The sequence below is a fragment of the Elgaria multicarinata genome, chromosome 7 (assembly GCF_023053635.1).
Source record: "Elgaria multicarinata webbii isolate HBS135686 ecotype San Diego chromosome 7, rElgMul1.1.pri, whole genome shotgun sequence".
Classification (NCBI taxonomy): Eukaryota; Metazoa; Chordata; class Lepidosauria; order Squamata; family Anguidae; genus Elgaria; species Elgaria multicarinata.
Window position 1 is genome coordinate 6,477,709 of NC_086177.1, and position 16,045 is coordinate 6,493,753.

Below are 16,045 nucleotides of genomic sequence, written 5' to 3' on the forward strand. Positions count from 1 at the left end.
ATTGTCTTTCAAAGACAGCAATTTTACTGTTAGTAACTCAGTTGTCATTACATTGCAACACCTAGTCATCCTTACTAAAGGCAACATTTACATTTCGCCCCTAGTTATACATTATTTTAAAATGTATTGATGTATATTTCCTGCCTTATTCTAAAGGCCTGGGTGACTTACATAAATATTTATTTGTACAGAAAATAGTTTTCCATAGATTTTGTTCTTTACTGTGGGAGAATATAAACACAGAGGATTTCCTTGTATGACAAATTCAATTTCGTTTCAGTGCACTAGTGCAAGGAACATATTGCAACACTGTTGTGGCCTGTTTTTCTGGCCTTTATTAATCCAGAAACCTTAATGATGAACAACACTTGTGTCATTGTCTACACAAATGTAATTTGTTTATGCAGGAGTTCAGTTAATCCTGCCATCTGCTTTTCTCAAATGAGGACAGATAATGGAGACACAGTTCCTCACAGGTCTTCAGGCTTTTAAATTCTGATAAAATCAGGATTCTTCACTGGCTCTTGCCACAGCTCTGAATTAAGCCACTTTAAATGTAATTACTGAAGCTGGCTGTACATCAGGAACATCCATTAAAAGAATTGATTGACCATGTTGTTATGGGAGGCATTTTATGAACAAACTATCCTGATGGGTCCAGAACTGTAATTTACAAAAGCAAAAAAGCAGGTAAATACTTTATTAGTGGCTAATGAGAGACTCACTGGGTAACTACATTTCTTCTTCTTTTTTAACCAGCTACTTGAAGGAACCTTGGGCCTTGGCCATCTATCACGATCGCTTTATTGATCTGAAGAAGGAACTGCGCCAGATCCTAGTATCTGTTCAGGTAAAGAAAATGACTGGCAAAAACGTTTTATCATATGAGCATTGATCATTGCTGGTCATTTTAGGATTTGCTTTCATCTTTCAGTTTATTTTCTTTTCCTCTTTATTCTTTGTTAAAATCTAAAGATTCAGAACATTAATTATGGACTTTGAGAAGAATATTGTACGTAATTGACAACAGCTTTTAGAACTTCTGTTATTTCTGGTACTCCTGCTTTCACTCTGTGTACTCTTTTGTAAACTGCTCAGAGAGCTTCGGCTATTGGGTGGTATAGAAATGCAATAAATAAATAAATCCATTACTCTTTTATATTCTCTAGTATTTAATATCTGCCTGAATTTACCTTGAGTAACTTCGAAGGATGATCAGATCAATGGCCATCTAGTTCAGCATCCTGTTTTCCACAGGTGCTACTGGGATGCCCACCATTAAGCTATGAAGGCAACAGGCCTCTCTGGTTGTTTCCCAGCAAATGTTGTTTAGAGGCATATGGTATTTCCAGATGGACAGCTCCTAGCACCATGAGTCAAAAGGGTGTCTGTTTTGTAGTCTGTCTTTCCCTCCTTAACAGATTTTTGTAGAAAGCAAACAGCTGAAAGAAGGAGTGGGAAACATAGGAGGGTTACAAATGGAAGACGATATCATCTGGACTTCCTGTACAATTCTGTGCTTGAGGCACAGTGATTGCACAAGAAAAGCCTATTCTAGAAGCACTGCAATGTCTCTGAATCTGGACATCCTATATAGCCATCATGACTTGTGACCATTGATAGATCCAGCCTTTGTGCTGTGGTCCCAATCCAGGTCACACACATAGTTACTATTTTAAATACGCTAAGCTTGTGAAAGAGTAACATCTATGTATTGTATTAAGAAGGATTTCCCCCCTTTTATCTATTCTGAATCTACTGCCACTCACTTTCATTGGGTGACCCCAATTTCTGCACACTTCTCCCTATGCACTTTCTCCATATCATGCTTATCTCCTATTAGTTGCCTTTTTTCAGAATTAAAAAGCCCAAATTCTTTAACCTTTCCTCTCAATGCATGCCCTTTTCGGCACCATTTTCAACTGTAGAATATCCTTTTGGATAGCCAGAACTTCACACGAGTTGAGTGTGTCAACTGCCTCTATTGAAAAGCATTTATCTGAGGTGTTGGGACAGTTTACTCATTTTTATTTATTTCTGATATTTATTTCGTTCTTCTTCATGGTCTCTGTCATTCCCACATCTGGCCTCTGCGCCTGCGCGGAGCCTTTGTTTTGGAAACTTCCATAGCTGAGGCGTTTTGGGCAGGAACCCCTCCCCCGCTTCATACTGTGCATGTCTGCAAGGGTTCCCGCCCATTCCCCTCAGTTCTCTTTTGACCACCATCATGGCAGCATCGTTTGGAACTTCTCCTGTGATTCTTCGGAATTCTTGTTAGAGGCATTTCTTCTTCTTTCTTCTTTCCTGTTAAAAAACCAGTTTATATCTCTGCCTTTCTCTTCCTCTTTACTAAAATTTTTGGATTGGGACATGCGTCAGCGGTCCCAGTATTGCCCTGAAGGGCGAATGGCCCTCCGGTCCCCTTTCAGAAAATGTTCAAACTGCGGCAGTAAATTGCCTCCTTCCAATGGACACTCCTTGTGCTTGCATTACTTAGGAGAGGGGCACATTGTGGAATCTTGTCATTTTGGTCAAGCAGTTTCAAAACAGACCAGGAGGCACAGGTCGGGCAGGCTTAAGACCATCCTGTGGAATAAAGCTTTGCAAGCAGTGGGCACCCCTGCAAAAGTTCAGTCTTTGGGATGGATGTCCATTATAGATTCTTCAGAGCATTCCCCTCCCTCACCTTTGCTTGAGAAGAGCAGTACATGCACTCAACCTCTTTTTCCAGGTCACTAAGTTGCCTTGTCTCTCGCAAAGAAGTTATCAAAAAAAGCAAAGACACCAAAACACATCTGCAACATGCGGGAGAAGGAAACAAAAGCAAGAAGAAGAGGCCCCAAGTGGGTAAGTAAACTCCTGTACTGAGTAGACCTACTTCTCATTCTCCAGCACTTGTATAGCCTGTAGAATCGGTCGAGGTCGATATTTCTTCTCCATACCGTATCGATGTTGACCATATTGATGTTGACCTTCCATTGACGCCAATAGACTGTATTCAGTCACCACCGAGGTTATCAGCACTGGTGTGGGCAGCTTCTGTGTCCCCACTATTACACTCACTGATTCCAATGGTGAGAAATGTTCCACCGTGTGTTCAGTGACCACCTACGTCGATCTCCAAGGAGGCGATTCAAGACCCTTCACCGCAACCTGTATGGGCAAGGGAACCTCGACATACAGTCTCAGAGAAAGATCACAGACACGGCTCACTGATTCAATGTTCTCTGCACCCTTGGATAGAGGGTACTGCTATCCTAGGACAACATCCAGAGATCGATCCAGATCGCCACTGGAGTGGGATAGGCGCTCCAATTGGGGTCGATGTTCCTACAGACCTAGATATTAGGAACATGACCCCAGAGCTGACAGTTACTATACCCATAGGTGGTACATTTCCCCGCCAGAATATAGACACCGTTGACTGTTTCCATTGATACAGTATGAGGGTTCACGCCTGCCTTCTCGAACTATGCATTCTGAGGTCTGTGCTCGCCCAGCTCAGCAGGTAGTTCCCTTCGGCCTTGCTACGGCCCCAAGGATTTTCTCCAAGTGTGACTGTGGTATGTGCTAATCTCAGGCTAAACAGGGACAAGGTATACCCTTACCTCAATGATTGGTTTCTTGTGGCATCAACAAAACAGCAGTTGCAATGATCAGTGGAACTTACCCTCTTGGAGAAGTTGGGCCTTTACATCAACTATGAAAAAATCTTGTCTTTCTCCTCAACAGTCCATTCAATTCATCGGTGGCATTCTGGACTCGGTGGCCAGATGAGCTTTTCTGCCAGAGGATCAGTCCCATAAGATAATAGACCTCACGACCAAGCTCCAAAGGACTACCGTCACCACAGCCTTCTCAATACGGAGAATGCTGGGACTAATGGCTTCCACGATGGCAATCGTACAGGATCCAAGACTCAGAATGAGGCCTCTACAAAATTGGTTTATTCAGATCTTCGATACAGAGAACAATGCTCAGCGGATGCAGTTACATCTACCATCAAGAAGTCTCTACTATGTTGGGCTCAGGAACACCACATTAACTGGGGTTTCATTCCAGCCCCCTTCTCCATCAGGGACCTTGACTACAGATGCGTCACTACAGGGCTGGGGCACCCATTATGCAAGATTGACAGTGCACGGACATTGGTCAGTCCAACAGGGATCAGAACACATCAACCTCTTGGAGCTCAGAGCAATTGAGAAGGCCCTTTGAGCTTTCAAGCCCAGCCTGCTCAGCCGCCTGATACAAGTGGCATCACACAACATGATGTAGACAGTGGCATACTTGAACATGCAAGGAGGAACCAGATTGATGCAACTTCTGGAGTTAACTCTAAACATATTCGAATGGTGCACTTTGCAACAGATACGTCTCTCAGCAGTGCACATTGCAGGGGTGGACAACACTCTCGTAGATTGATTGTGTTACAGACCTTGCACAAGTGGGAGTTGAGCAAGGAGACCTTGAGGTGTCTCTTTCATCATTGAGGGCAGCCCAGTGTCAATCTTTTTGCTACCTACAACAACATGATTCTTCCAAATTTCTGCAGCACAGTAGGACATGGAAAGGGCTTACTCGGAGATGCCTTTACCATCCTATGGAGCTGGACCCTATTCTATGCTTTCTCTCCATTTCCACTGATCTCACAGGTGGTTAGGAAAATTGTGACCACAGGATCTCCTGCATCCTGATAACATCGTGGTTGCCTCGACAAATATGATTCTCATACCTCCTGAGCCTGTTGGCGGGCAAATATTGCAGATTGTGGGACAATTCCAGTCTTCTTTCTCAACATCATGGTCTAATCAGACATCCAGACTTTGCTATGCTCAGGATGACAGCCTGGAGGATTTACCCTCCCCCATAAAGAGTATTCTGAATGCCTCTAGAAGATGTTCTATGCGGAACTCCTATGTGAAGAAGTGGACTGCTTTTTCTGAATTTGCTACATTGCATAGTTTCCAATCTGAGAGGGCATATTTTGCTATTTCTACATGACCTGGTTCAAAGGGGTCTAGGTCCATTGTCTATAAGAGTTTACCTTTCAGCTATTTTATCATTAGGGGTTTTACAGCTTTTTTGCACCCATTGATGAAGAGGTTTCTTAAGGGCTCACTCCACCAGTTCGTTCAGTTATGCCAGCGTGGAATTTATCTGTAGTTCTGAAGGTTTTGACACCCCCCACCATTTGAACCTCTAGCAAAGATTGACTTCAGGTTACTTTCTTGGAAGACTGCATTTTTGGTGGCAGTAATGTCAGCGCATCGATTGAGCAAGCTATGTGCCCTCCGTATTGGCCCTCCTTATCTGACTTTTCACAGAGATAAAGCGCTGCTTAGACCTGATGTTGCTTTCCTTCCTGAAGTTGTTTCTGATTTTCATTTGAATTAAAGTATTATACTACCTGCCTTTTTTCCGAGTCCCGAGTCCAAACTGGAAACCACCTTACACAGCTTAGAAGTGCATAGGGCATTAGCTTTTTACAAGGACAGAACGAGTGCCTTCCGAAGGTCTCCTCGTCTTTTTATATATTATTCAGAACAGCATATGGGCTTGGCACTCCCTTCTCAGCACTTCAGCTTGGATAGTGAGAATGATTACTCTGGTATACGAACTGGCACAACTTCCCCTCACAGACCCAGTTCGTGCCCAACTCAACCCAAGCAGCAACCATTTTGACAACATTCAACAAGGGAATCAGAATCCCAGACCTGATTCTGGTCAACTCCATCAATGTTTGTCAAGCACTACTGTCTTGATCCGCGGGCCCGAGCTGACTGTGCATTCGGGGAAGCAGTGTTGTCATTGTTCTGGCATAGACACTGTCCTGCCTCTGGGTAAGTCAGCTTGCTAATCACCCAGATGTGTGAATGATAGATACCACGAAGAGCCAGGGTGGTGTAGTGGCTAAGGTGTTGGAATGGGAGTCGGGAGATCCAGGTTCTAGTCCCCACTCGGCCATGGAAACCCTCTCGGTGACTTCGGGCCAGTCACAAACTCTCAGCCCAACCTACCTCACAGGGTTGTTATGAGGATAAATGGAGAGGAAGAGGATTATGTACGCCGCTTTGGGTTCATTGGAGGAAAAAAAGGCAGGATATAAATGCAATAATAAATAACTAAATAATGCAGGTTGCCTACCTGTAACTGTAGTTCTTCGGGTGGTCATCTGTACATTCACACAACCCACCCACCATCCCTGGATCAGAGCTGTTGCACATGTGAGAAGTCAGTGGATTACTGAATTCTATTTTGGAGAAGCTTTTGGGAGCCACATAGTGGTTGTCGTGTTTCCCAAGAACTCCCACCTTATTGGGATACAATAAAGAGGTCTGCTAAGTAACCCACAAAGCTTTATTCAAGCAATAAACATCTCTTCCCACCTGAAGACAGTCTAATCTCTAGGAACTTTCCTCTAGGCAAAACTATGCAAACTAAGCGTGTCAATTGCCCTTTCAAGAAGAATGGAAAGCCTTTTGCCAGAATGTGTTAACTTCAGGGAGAGTGGTTCTGATGCAGCCTCTGATGAGATGCTAGCTGGGCTGACTTTCTCTCACCTTCCTTTAGCTCTGCCCATTTTAGTCTGTGGCATACTCTAGGACTGTGCTTTCTCGCTCAAAATAATACTGATTTCCCACTGACTGTGTGTTGTTTACCCTTGAGCAGATAAGCTCTGGAGAAGGTTCATTCCCAGCTGGTGAAGAGCCCGTGAGAGCCTCCTCCTCCACTGGTATAGGCTGGCATGTTTCTTGCACCGTCTCCTCAACTTCAGAGTCTGATTATGATTGATCGCCTGAAACTCCTTCCCCCAACCTAAGGGGGGAGCAGGGCTAGACATGAGAGTGGGCACAGCTGAGAGCCAGAAAATATAAAAAATATCAGCATATTTTAGGTTACAGCTCTTACTGCCAGTAAGTAAGCTGTAGAAGAGGCATTTCAACCTTTTAGAATGGAGGAAAAGCTGCAGAAAAGCTGAGGAACCACCAATCATTTGGGGAGAAGAGGGCAGAATCAGGGAAAGGGGGCAGGGCAATCTGGGGAATTCCAGAAGGCCTGATTGGGACCAAACAAAGACTAAGTTTAGCCCCTGGACCTGAGGTTCTGCACCCCTGGATAAGGCTTCTTGTGGTGGTTTTTCAGTCGACTGCATACTTTTTGTGTGTGTAGCTCGCTCTGAGTATTTCTATTTCTCAAAGTCAAAAGCTTTGTTGACAACTGGATAGCAATTTCACTCCCCCTTCTCGATTACTTTATTTGCTTTTACTTTGTGATTCCGTTAACTAGAAAGCTAGAATGACAGAGAATCACCTAGGTTACAGCCTTCTCTCTGATGTGGTAGCTTTCCATGTGGGTGGGTATTAAACTATAGGATTCCCACCAGTAGTCTGAAGTATTATAGTCCAAGAAGGGCCGTATATGATATGCTGCATCTGCGTGCTTGAATTGATTCTCAGTCCTGATTTGCAATAGATTGTTCTGAATTCTCTCTAACTACCAGTGATCTTGCCACTCCATAATTTAATAGAATGAGTTCATAAGAGCCTAATAACTTGAGTTGTATTTCACAAGCAGTATTTCAACTACCAGGCGGCTAAACTATCCATTTATTTTAATCTTCCAAGAACCTTTGTGTTCAATGTTGGGAATGTCTCTATACTTGATCTTATAATAATTATGTCTGAACCTCCAAATACTGTTACCTCATATCCATTCTAATTCAATGGTAGAATCTGTTCACAGTTTATAAATTTGGAAGGTTTGTTTTCTTTATTTTTCTATATACCCGAACATCCTTCAAATCCTTACATAGTCATATGTTTGTCATGTATAGATATCACATATATGCTCACGTAAATAATCTTCCATCCCTATTTATTTATGTATTTACATTTATATACCGCCCCACAGCCGAAGCTCTCTGGGCAGTTCACAAAAGCTAAAAACAGTAAACATTAAAAATATACAAAATTTAAAAACCACCAGAGAGACATAAAAACAACAGTATAAAAACAGCAGCATCCATTTAAACCAACAATTCTGGGGTCCATTAAAAACAAACTTAGCATTCAATGCCTTTAAATGCCTGGGAGAAGAGGAAAGTCTTGACCTGGCGCCTGAAAGATAACAATGTTGGCACCAGGCGTGCCTCATCGGGGAGATCATTCCACAGTCAGGGGGCCACCACTGAAAAGTCCCTCTCCCTTATTGCCATCCATCCTCTGGATTACATGAAAATAATTGGGCAACAGTGGTGTGTATATATACAGCTCTCTAATTCAAGGAGAATAACCATTATACTAGAGTGTAATTTTGTAAAAACATTATAAACAAGCAAAGTGTAACACTACAGCTTTTTCTAAATGCCTAATTCAATTACAAAAGGATAAACAAAACCCAGTTTGTTATTTATTAACTTGGGACAAATTGTTAGTTGCCCAAGCAAACCTGCCCTACTGTTCAGCATAGTAGACGTTGGGGTGGGGGTGCCTTTTGTTGACCCCAGGACTGATCCTTCCGCAATCCACCCACTACTTTTCTCCAGTGTTGAAAATAAACTCTTTATGCCGCTCCCTTTCACCCAAATACTTACCTACATTACATTTTATCCAAGTTAATTAGGGCACAATCAGGACCGGTGCCAGACTATTTTGCGCCCTAGGCAGGTGAGCGGTTTCCAGCCGGGTGCACTGTTCCAAAGTTGTCCCCCGCCCCAGCATCCTGGCTTCAAAGCCAGGAGCAGGTGCTGGCTTCGAAGCCAGGATGCTGGGGTTGGGGGACGGGGTGGCGGCCTCGGAATGGCACGCCCAGAAGTGGCTTCTGGGTGTGCCGTTCTGAAGCCGCCGCCCTGCCCCCCAACCCCAGGGTCCTGGCTTCGAAGCCAGGAGTGGCTTCTGGCCGGGCGCTGGCTTCAAAGCCAGGACGCTGGGGTTGGGGGTCGGGGGGATGGCTTCGGAACAGTGCGCCCAGAAGCCGCTCTAGGAGAGCGGCTTCTGGGCGTGCCATTTGGCGCCCTCCTTTGCTTGGCACTCTAGGCAGCTGCCTGAGCTGCCTCTATGGCAGCGCCGGCCCTGAGCACAATCCTATGTATGTTAAGAATGAAAAAAATCCCAACAATTCCCAGCATTCTCCAGCCAGCATGGGGAATGCCCTTAGTATATAAAAAAAATTCAGTCACCATTCATTATTTAAGGAGATTTTAACCTTGCTAGGAGTATTTCTACAGACTTCTCTTATCAACCCCCTAAAGGCCTTTGAAAGAACACAGGCTGAAACACGTTGGGCTTTGTAATAAAAGTACTTTAAGCATCCTGAGAACCTGTTTCTCTCCTTTTTTTCTGTCTTGATCCAGTAATGTACCACACAACTATAGCACCTCACACAATCAGGAGTGAAGGATGCTTCTTGTCCCCTCATGCTGTAGCCAGCCTTGGCTCCAGCAGACTCAGCTGCATGATCCTGAAGGCCAGACAGAACAGCCCAGATAGACTGTTTGGGTGCAATGTTGTGCCCTATTTTTAGGGCAGTCTAGGGGATTTTAGGAGATTTTAATGAAGCAAATGAAGCAGAGCCAGCCAGCTGCCAAACATAAGGGGATACACTCGGTTTCAGCGCAATTACCCCCAAGTGGTTGGTGATGCTATATCTTTTCACAAAGTTGGAAGCCCTATAAAGTATATTGATGGTATGTATCACTGAATACATAGACATGCATAAAATTTCTTTCTGAGGTATGATTCAGATGCTTCCAACAGGGGCCTTGCTGGGTTCTTAGTGTTGTACCCCACCTTGATCCAGAGGGAGAGGTGGGTAACAAATACATAAAATTATTATTATTATTATTATTATTATTATTATTATTATTATTATTAGATCTGAGGTATAGGCCCATAAGACAAATTAGTATGGTATGTGTGTGTGTCCAAACTGAAGCAGGGGTCAGTGCATACCTCGTGTGTGTGTGTGTGTGTGTGTGTGTGTGTGTGTGTATGTATATGTACACAGATACATACATATATGCATATACATTAGAAGCGTACATTGACCCCAATTCAGCAGTTTGGAAAACATCCTGCTTTTGCTTGGGCCAATTTAGAGTCAGCCCATTTCAGTTTAGTACCAAACCTGAGTCAAGGTTTGGAAAACTGAGGCTTTGTGCTTCATGTTGACTTTCATGGAATATTTTTTTTAAAAAAATGCTGTAACTTTTTTCTCTTCGTCAGAACTGAATAATTGGAAGCATAATAGCCCCTTAGGAGGGGATTATTCCTGCCCAATGTTAGAAAAATAGGTGCAAGTGTTTTTGTGGTATGTGACTTTATATTTTGATTTTCTTTTAAAGGGACCTACCAAAAATATTTTTATTCCTTGGAAGAATAGGATGAAAAATTCACAATTCCTTGCTCCATGAGAGGGCATCATGTCTGCCAAATTGCAGAATGATAGCCATAGGGGTTTTGTGCAAGGGTTGACATTTTGAGGGTCTCCAAAAGAGAACATACTTTTTAAAATTTATTTTTTATTGTGAGTTTTAAAACAAAATAAAAACCATAAAAAGAAAAATAAATAAATATTTTTTTTAAAAAATGGACATATGCAACTACATACTTCAAAAGTTTCAAATATCACAACATTCTAAAAGAAAAAAGGGAAAGATCATGAACTTCTTATTGTACAATTTAGAATCAAACTAAAGAGAATAGGGAAGACCCACAGATCAGTTAGATATGAGCTCACTAATATTCCTAATGAATATGCAGTGGAAGTGAAGAATAGATTTAAGGGGCTAGAGTTAGTATATAGGGTCCAGGAAGAACTTTGGACAGAAGTTCACGACATTGTCCAAGAGGTAGCAACAAAAAACGTCCAAAAGAAAAAGAAAACCAAGAAGGCAAGATGGCTGTCTGCTGAGACACTGGAAGTAGCCCAAGAAAGAAGGAAAGCAAAAGGCAACAGTGATAGGGGGAGATATGCCCAATTAAATGCAAAATTCCAGAGGTTAGCCAGAAGAGATAAGGAATTATTTTTAAACAAACAATACGTGGAAGTGGAAGAAGACAATAGAATAGGAAGGACAAGAGACCTCTTCCAGAAAATTAGAAACATCGGAGGTAAATTCCAGGCAAAAATGGGTATGATCGAAAACAAAGATGGCAAGGACCTAACAGAAACAGAAGAGATCAAGAAAAGGTGGCAAGAATATACAGAAGATCTGTATAGGAAGGATAATAATATCGGGGATAGCTCAGACGGTGTGGTCAGTGAGTTAGAGCCAGACATCCTGAAGAGTGAGGTTGAATGGGCCTTAAGAAGCATTGCTAATAACAAGGCAGCAGGAGACGACGGTATCCCAGCTGAACTGTTTAAAATATTGCAAGATGATGCTGTCAAGGTGATGCATGCCATATGCCAGCAAATTTGGAAAACACAAGAATGGCCATCAGACTGGAAAAAATCAACTTATACCCCCATACCAAAAAAGGGAAACACTAAAGAATGTTCAAACTATCGGACAGTGGCACTTATTTCACATGCCAGTAAGGTAATGCTCAAGATCCTGCAAGGTAGACTCCAGCAATTCATGGAGCGAGAATTGCCAGATGTACAAGCTGGGTTTAGAAAAGGCAGAGGAACTAGAGACCAAATTGCCAATATCCGCTGGATAATGGAGAAAGCCAGGGAGTTCCAGAAAAACATCTATTTCTGTTTTATTGACTATTCTAAAGCCATTGACTGTGTGGATCATAACAAACTGTGGCAAGTTCTTAGTGGTGTGGGGATACCAAGTCATCTTGTCTGCCTCCTGAGGAATCTGTATAACGAACAAGTAGCAACGGTAAGAACAGACCACGGAACAACGGACTGGTTTAAGATTGGGAAAGGAGTACAGCAGGGTTGTATACTCTCACCTTACCTATTCAATTTGTATGCAGAACACATCATGCGACGTGCTGGGCTTGACAAATCCAAGGCTGGAGTTAAAATCGCAGGAAGAAACATTAACAATCTCAGATATGCAGATGACACCACTTTGATGGCTGAAAGCGAGGAGGAGCTGAGGATGAAGGTGAAAGAAGAAAGTGCAAAAGCTGGGTTGCAGTTAAACCTCAAAAAAACCAAGATTATGGCAACCAGCTTGATTGATAACTGGCAAATAGAGGGAGAAAACGTGGAGGCAGTGACAGACTTTGTATTTCTGGGTGCAAAGATTACTGCAGACGCTGACTGCAGCTAGGAAATCAGAAGACGTTTACTTCTTGGGAGGAGAGCAATGACAAATCTCGATAAAATAGTTAAGAGCAGAGACACCACACTGACAACAAAGGTCCGCATAGTTAAAGCAATGGTATTCCCGGTAGTAACATATGGCTGCGAGAGCTGGACCATAAGGAAAGCTGAGCGAAGGAAGATAGATGCTTTTGAACTGTGGTGTTGGAGGAAAATTCTGAGAGTGCCTTGGACTGCAAGAAGATCAAACCAGTCCATACTCCAGGAAATAAAGCCAGACTGCTCACTTGAGGGAATGGTATTAAAGGCAAAACTGAAGTACTTTGGCCACATAATGAGAAGACAGGATACCCTGGAGAAGAGGCTGATGTTAGGGAAAGTGGAAGGCAAAAGGAAGAGGGGCCGACCAAGGGCAAGATGGATGGATGATATTCTGGAGGTGACAGACTTGACCTTGGGGGAGCTAGGGGTGGCGACAGCCGACAGAAATCTCTGGCGTGGGCTGGTCCATGAAGTCACAAAGAGTCGGAAGTGACTGAACGAATAAACAACAAAGCATAAATTACACAAACATCCATGAAGGCAGACCAAATGTCTGAGTCCATTTGTAAATGACACCTGTGTATCGCAAAGAAGATTCTGAAGCATTAAAAGCTACTGGGCCAAATCTAGATCCTAACAAATGTTGCAGCTGCAAGTATTGCCTTTCAGCTGTGGCAGGTAATTTAAATTTACCTCGCAAAGCTGAAAGTAACAAAAACTCATCACCTGCACCCAATACTTGATCCAGGGTGACATTATATGCCATACATCTCTAACTGCTGAAATTGTGGGAAGAGCACTTTCCATCTTAATATGCCGAGAACCTAATGCCATCCAGTTGGAAAAAGGCTCCAAAACTGACCAAGGTGGAAAATCAAATTTAAGTGGAAAAGACCAAAAATTGGTGCAGATCAGCAAATAAGCCCAATGGTATGTAGCAAGGTCCAGAAAGCCAAACTCACCATCTTTAGTTGGAAGTTGCATCCTTTTCAGGGATATTCTTGGTGAGGAGGAACCCCAAAAGAATTTATGAAACAAAGTATTAAGTTTTTGAAAAAATTTGCTAGGTATAAGTAAAGGGATTCCACGTATAATGTAAACAATTCGAGGTAAAGTATTCATCTTAAGTATATTAACCTTTGCCTGATAGACTTAACTTTAAGGATGCCCATCTATCAACATTTTGTGAAATATCATTAATCAACTTATTTAGATTTAACTTAATAAGTGATGGAATCAAGTAACCAATGAAATTGCCAGTTAGCTAATATACATAAAAACAGATCACTGCTCCAAGAATTGAAAATCTTAATTTGGTTTGGGTAGGGGACAAAGATATTGTACAAATACAAGGTATTCCCTGTAGTAATCTATGGCTGCGAGAGCTGGACCATAAGCGAAGGAAGATAGATGCTTTTGAACTGTGGTGTTGGAGGAAAATTCTGAGAGTGCCTTGGATTGCAAGATCAAACCAGTCCATACGCCAGGAAATGAAGCCAGACTGCTCACTTGAGGGAATGATACTAAAGGCAAAACTGAAGTACTTTGGCCACATAATGAGAAGACAGGATACCCTGGAGAAGAGGCTGATGCTAGGGAAAGTGGAAGGCAAAAGGAAGAGGGGCCGACCAAGGGCAAGATGGATGGATGATATTCTGGAGGTGACGGACTCGACCTTGGGGGAGCTAGGGGTGGCGACGGCCGACAGAAAGCTCTGGCATGGGCTGGTCCATGAAGTTACGAAGAGTCGGAAGCGACTGAACGAATAAACAACACAGGGGACAAAGAGAAGGGAGGAGAGGTTAGAAAGGGAGAGAGATTCAGCTGATGTAGATTTTCTATTTGCATTTTGTACTGATTTAAGTTTCACCTGTGAAAACATCCTTAGAATGAAATTGCCCTTTTGCACGGTCATTATGGATGCCATGTGATACATTTCCCACTTCCACTGGTACAAGACTTCCTTAAATGTTGATAGTAAAGGTGCTGTGCCCGCACAAACCTCGTTGAAGTGAACACAGCATGTACTAGTGCAGCACTTTGAGGATCAGCCTGCCTGCCTGCCTGCCTGCCTGCCTTCCAGGGAATGCGGTGAGCAGCTGCCTCTCTGTATTAACTGTCAGGGCCTTGGGGATAAGGGAAGGTGAAAGGGAGGCTTAACAGATAGCCTCTGGCTAAAGACACAAAGCAATAAATCCCAGTTTGACTTTTGCCTTAGATTTGAATCCTTTTTCTGGTGCAGCATGTGTTGAATTTATTTATTTGAGGGCTACTCTGAAATCCTTTGCACATTACTTTACTGATCGGTGGAAGATGGTGATGCCATTCTAGGAGCTTTAATCAAGTTCATGATGATCTTTTGTCATTTGTTGCTTACAGGAAGAAGGTGTTCCTTCAATTGAAGAACTCGTTCGCCAAGTGGTGGAAGGTGAACTCACATTACTGGAGAGACCAAAGACATACCTCAAACGGTCCTTTAAGCAAACCATCTACAAGAACCTGGTTGAGAAAAGCATTCTCAATTATCTGAACTATAACAATTATCACCTTCCAATGTATGCCTGGCCAGGGATAGTTTAGCTTTGGGTAGCTAACGATGGCTCTTTTTACTCCTTGTAACGGTAGTCTCTAACTAAATGCTTAAGTTCTAACTGTTCATACTGTAAACAATATGAAATCTGCCTTATTTAAATACCCCAGTAGGTGGAACATAACTCTGATTTTGTAATTCGGCAAAGCACTTTTTTAAAAAGCCATGCCGTTAAGTGACTATACAAAACAATGACTATACATGGCAACACATTCTGAAAAGTAACCATTCATGATATACGTGTAAGATGATGGAATAATGTCCTGCTTATCTGATCATAAGTCTTCAATCCAACAACAGTTTGTCTCAATTTTGGTGACTCAGATAATACTAAAGCAATTCCATTTCATCACACTGACTCAGCTTCTGCGTCTTGCTGCCTTTAAACCTGTGCTCGCCTGGGCTCTTCTGTGCCAGGGACTCCCTCCCAAGCAGAACCTGACAGATGGCTGGTGAGATTTGCATATTGCATTTTAGCTTTTTGATTGTTCATTCCAAATACGAACTTTGTATCTCTCTGTCATCCTGGACAGAAGGTACATTGTAGTGGGAGGGAGGTCAATTCTCTAATGTGCTGGCTAGTGACCCAGCAGCTGTGGGGTTAACTCCCTTTCTAGAGGCATCTCAACAACCCATTGACCAATTGCAGCGTATCCTGCTGAGGGGTGTTTGCTACTGGCTCAGCCAATAAGAAAGGAAAATCAAGGCGGGAAAATAGTGTAAATAAAACAAGTTGTTGAATGAAATCTGGGCAGTTTTCATTTATTCCATTAAAAGAAGACCTTCCATTTTTATTAAAAGAAGATGGGAGGGATCATGCTAAATGGAAATTGTCAAAAGAGGAGGGTTGGACCTATTAGTACTTGGAAATATATTTCCCCCACACTTTCACCATAGATATAGTCTGCCAAATAGTGCGATCTTGTACATGTCTACTTAAGTCCCAATAAATTCAATGTGGTTTACTCCCCTTATTGAGTATAGGATTTCAGCCTTAATGTTTCTTTAATTATCTGAGGTTTTCCTACCTTTAGTAAGGTAGATTGGTTCTCATACATGGTACATTTACTATGCAAATGGCTAACCAAAGAGTGAAAAAGGATGGTTGGGTTTGGACCAGTTAAAGCATTTTATGCTACTGTTAGCAGTGAGGCTTTGAGTTATAAATAAAGCTTCTTCAGA

At 42.6% G+C, this 16,045-nt stretch overlaps 1 protein-coding gene across 1 annotated transcript in view; it reads left to right on the plus strand.

The window, feature by feature from the left end:
• Window positions 1-15,123, plus strand: part of CFAP61 (cilia and flagella associated protein 61) — a 180,256-nt gene extending 165,133 nt beyond the window's left edge. The window contains exons 25-26 of the mRNA XM_063129711.1: window positions 760-850; window positions 14,653-15,123. Of these exons, the coding sequence (XP_062985781.1) occupies window positions 760-850; window positions 14,653-14,853 (292 nt within the window). The 3' untranslated portion in view covers window positions 14,854-15,123. The remainder of the gene's footprint in view (window positions 1-759; window positions 851-14,652) is intronic.
• Window positions 15,124-16,045: the final 922 nt, after the last annotated feature.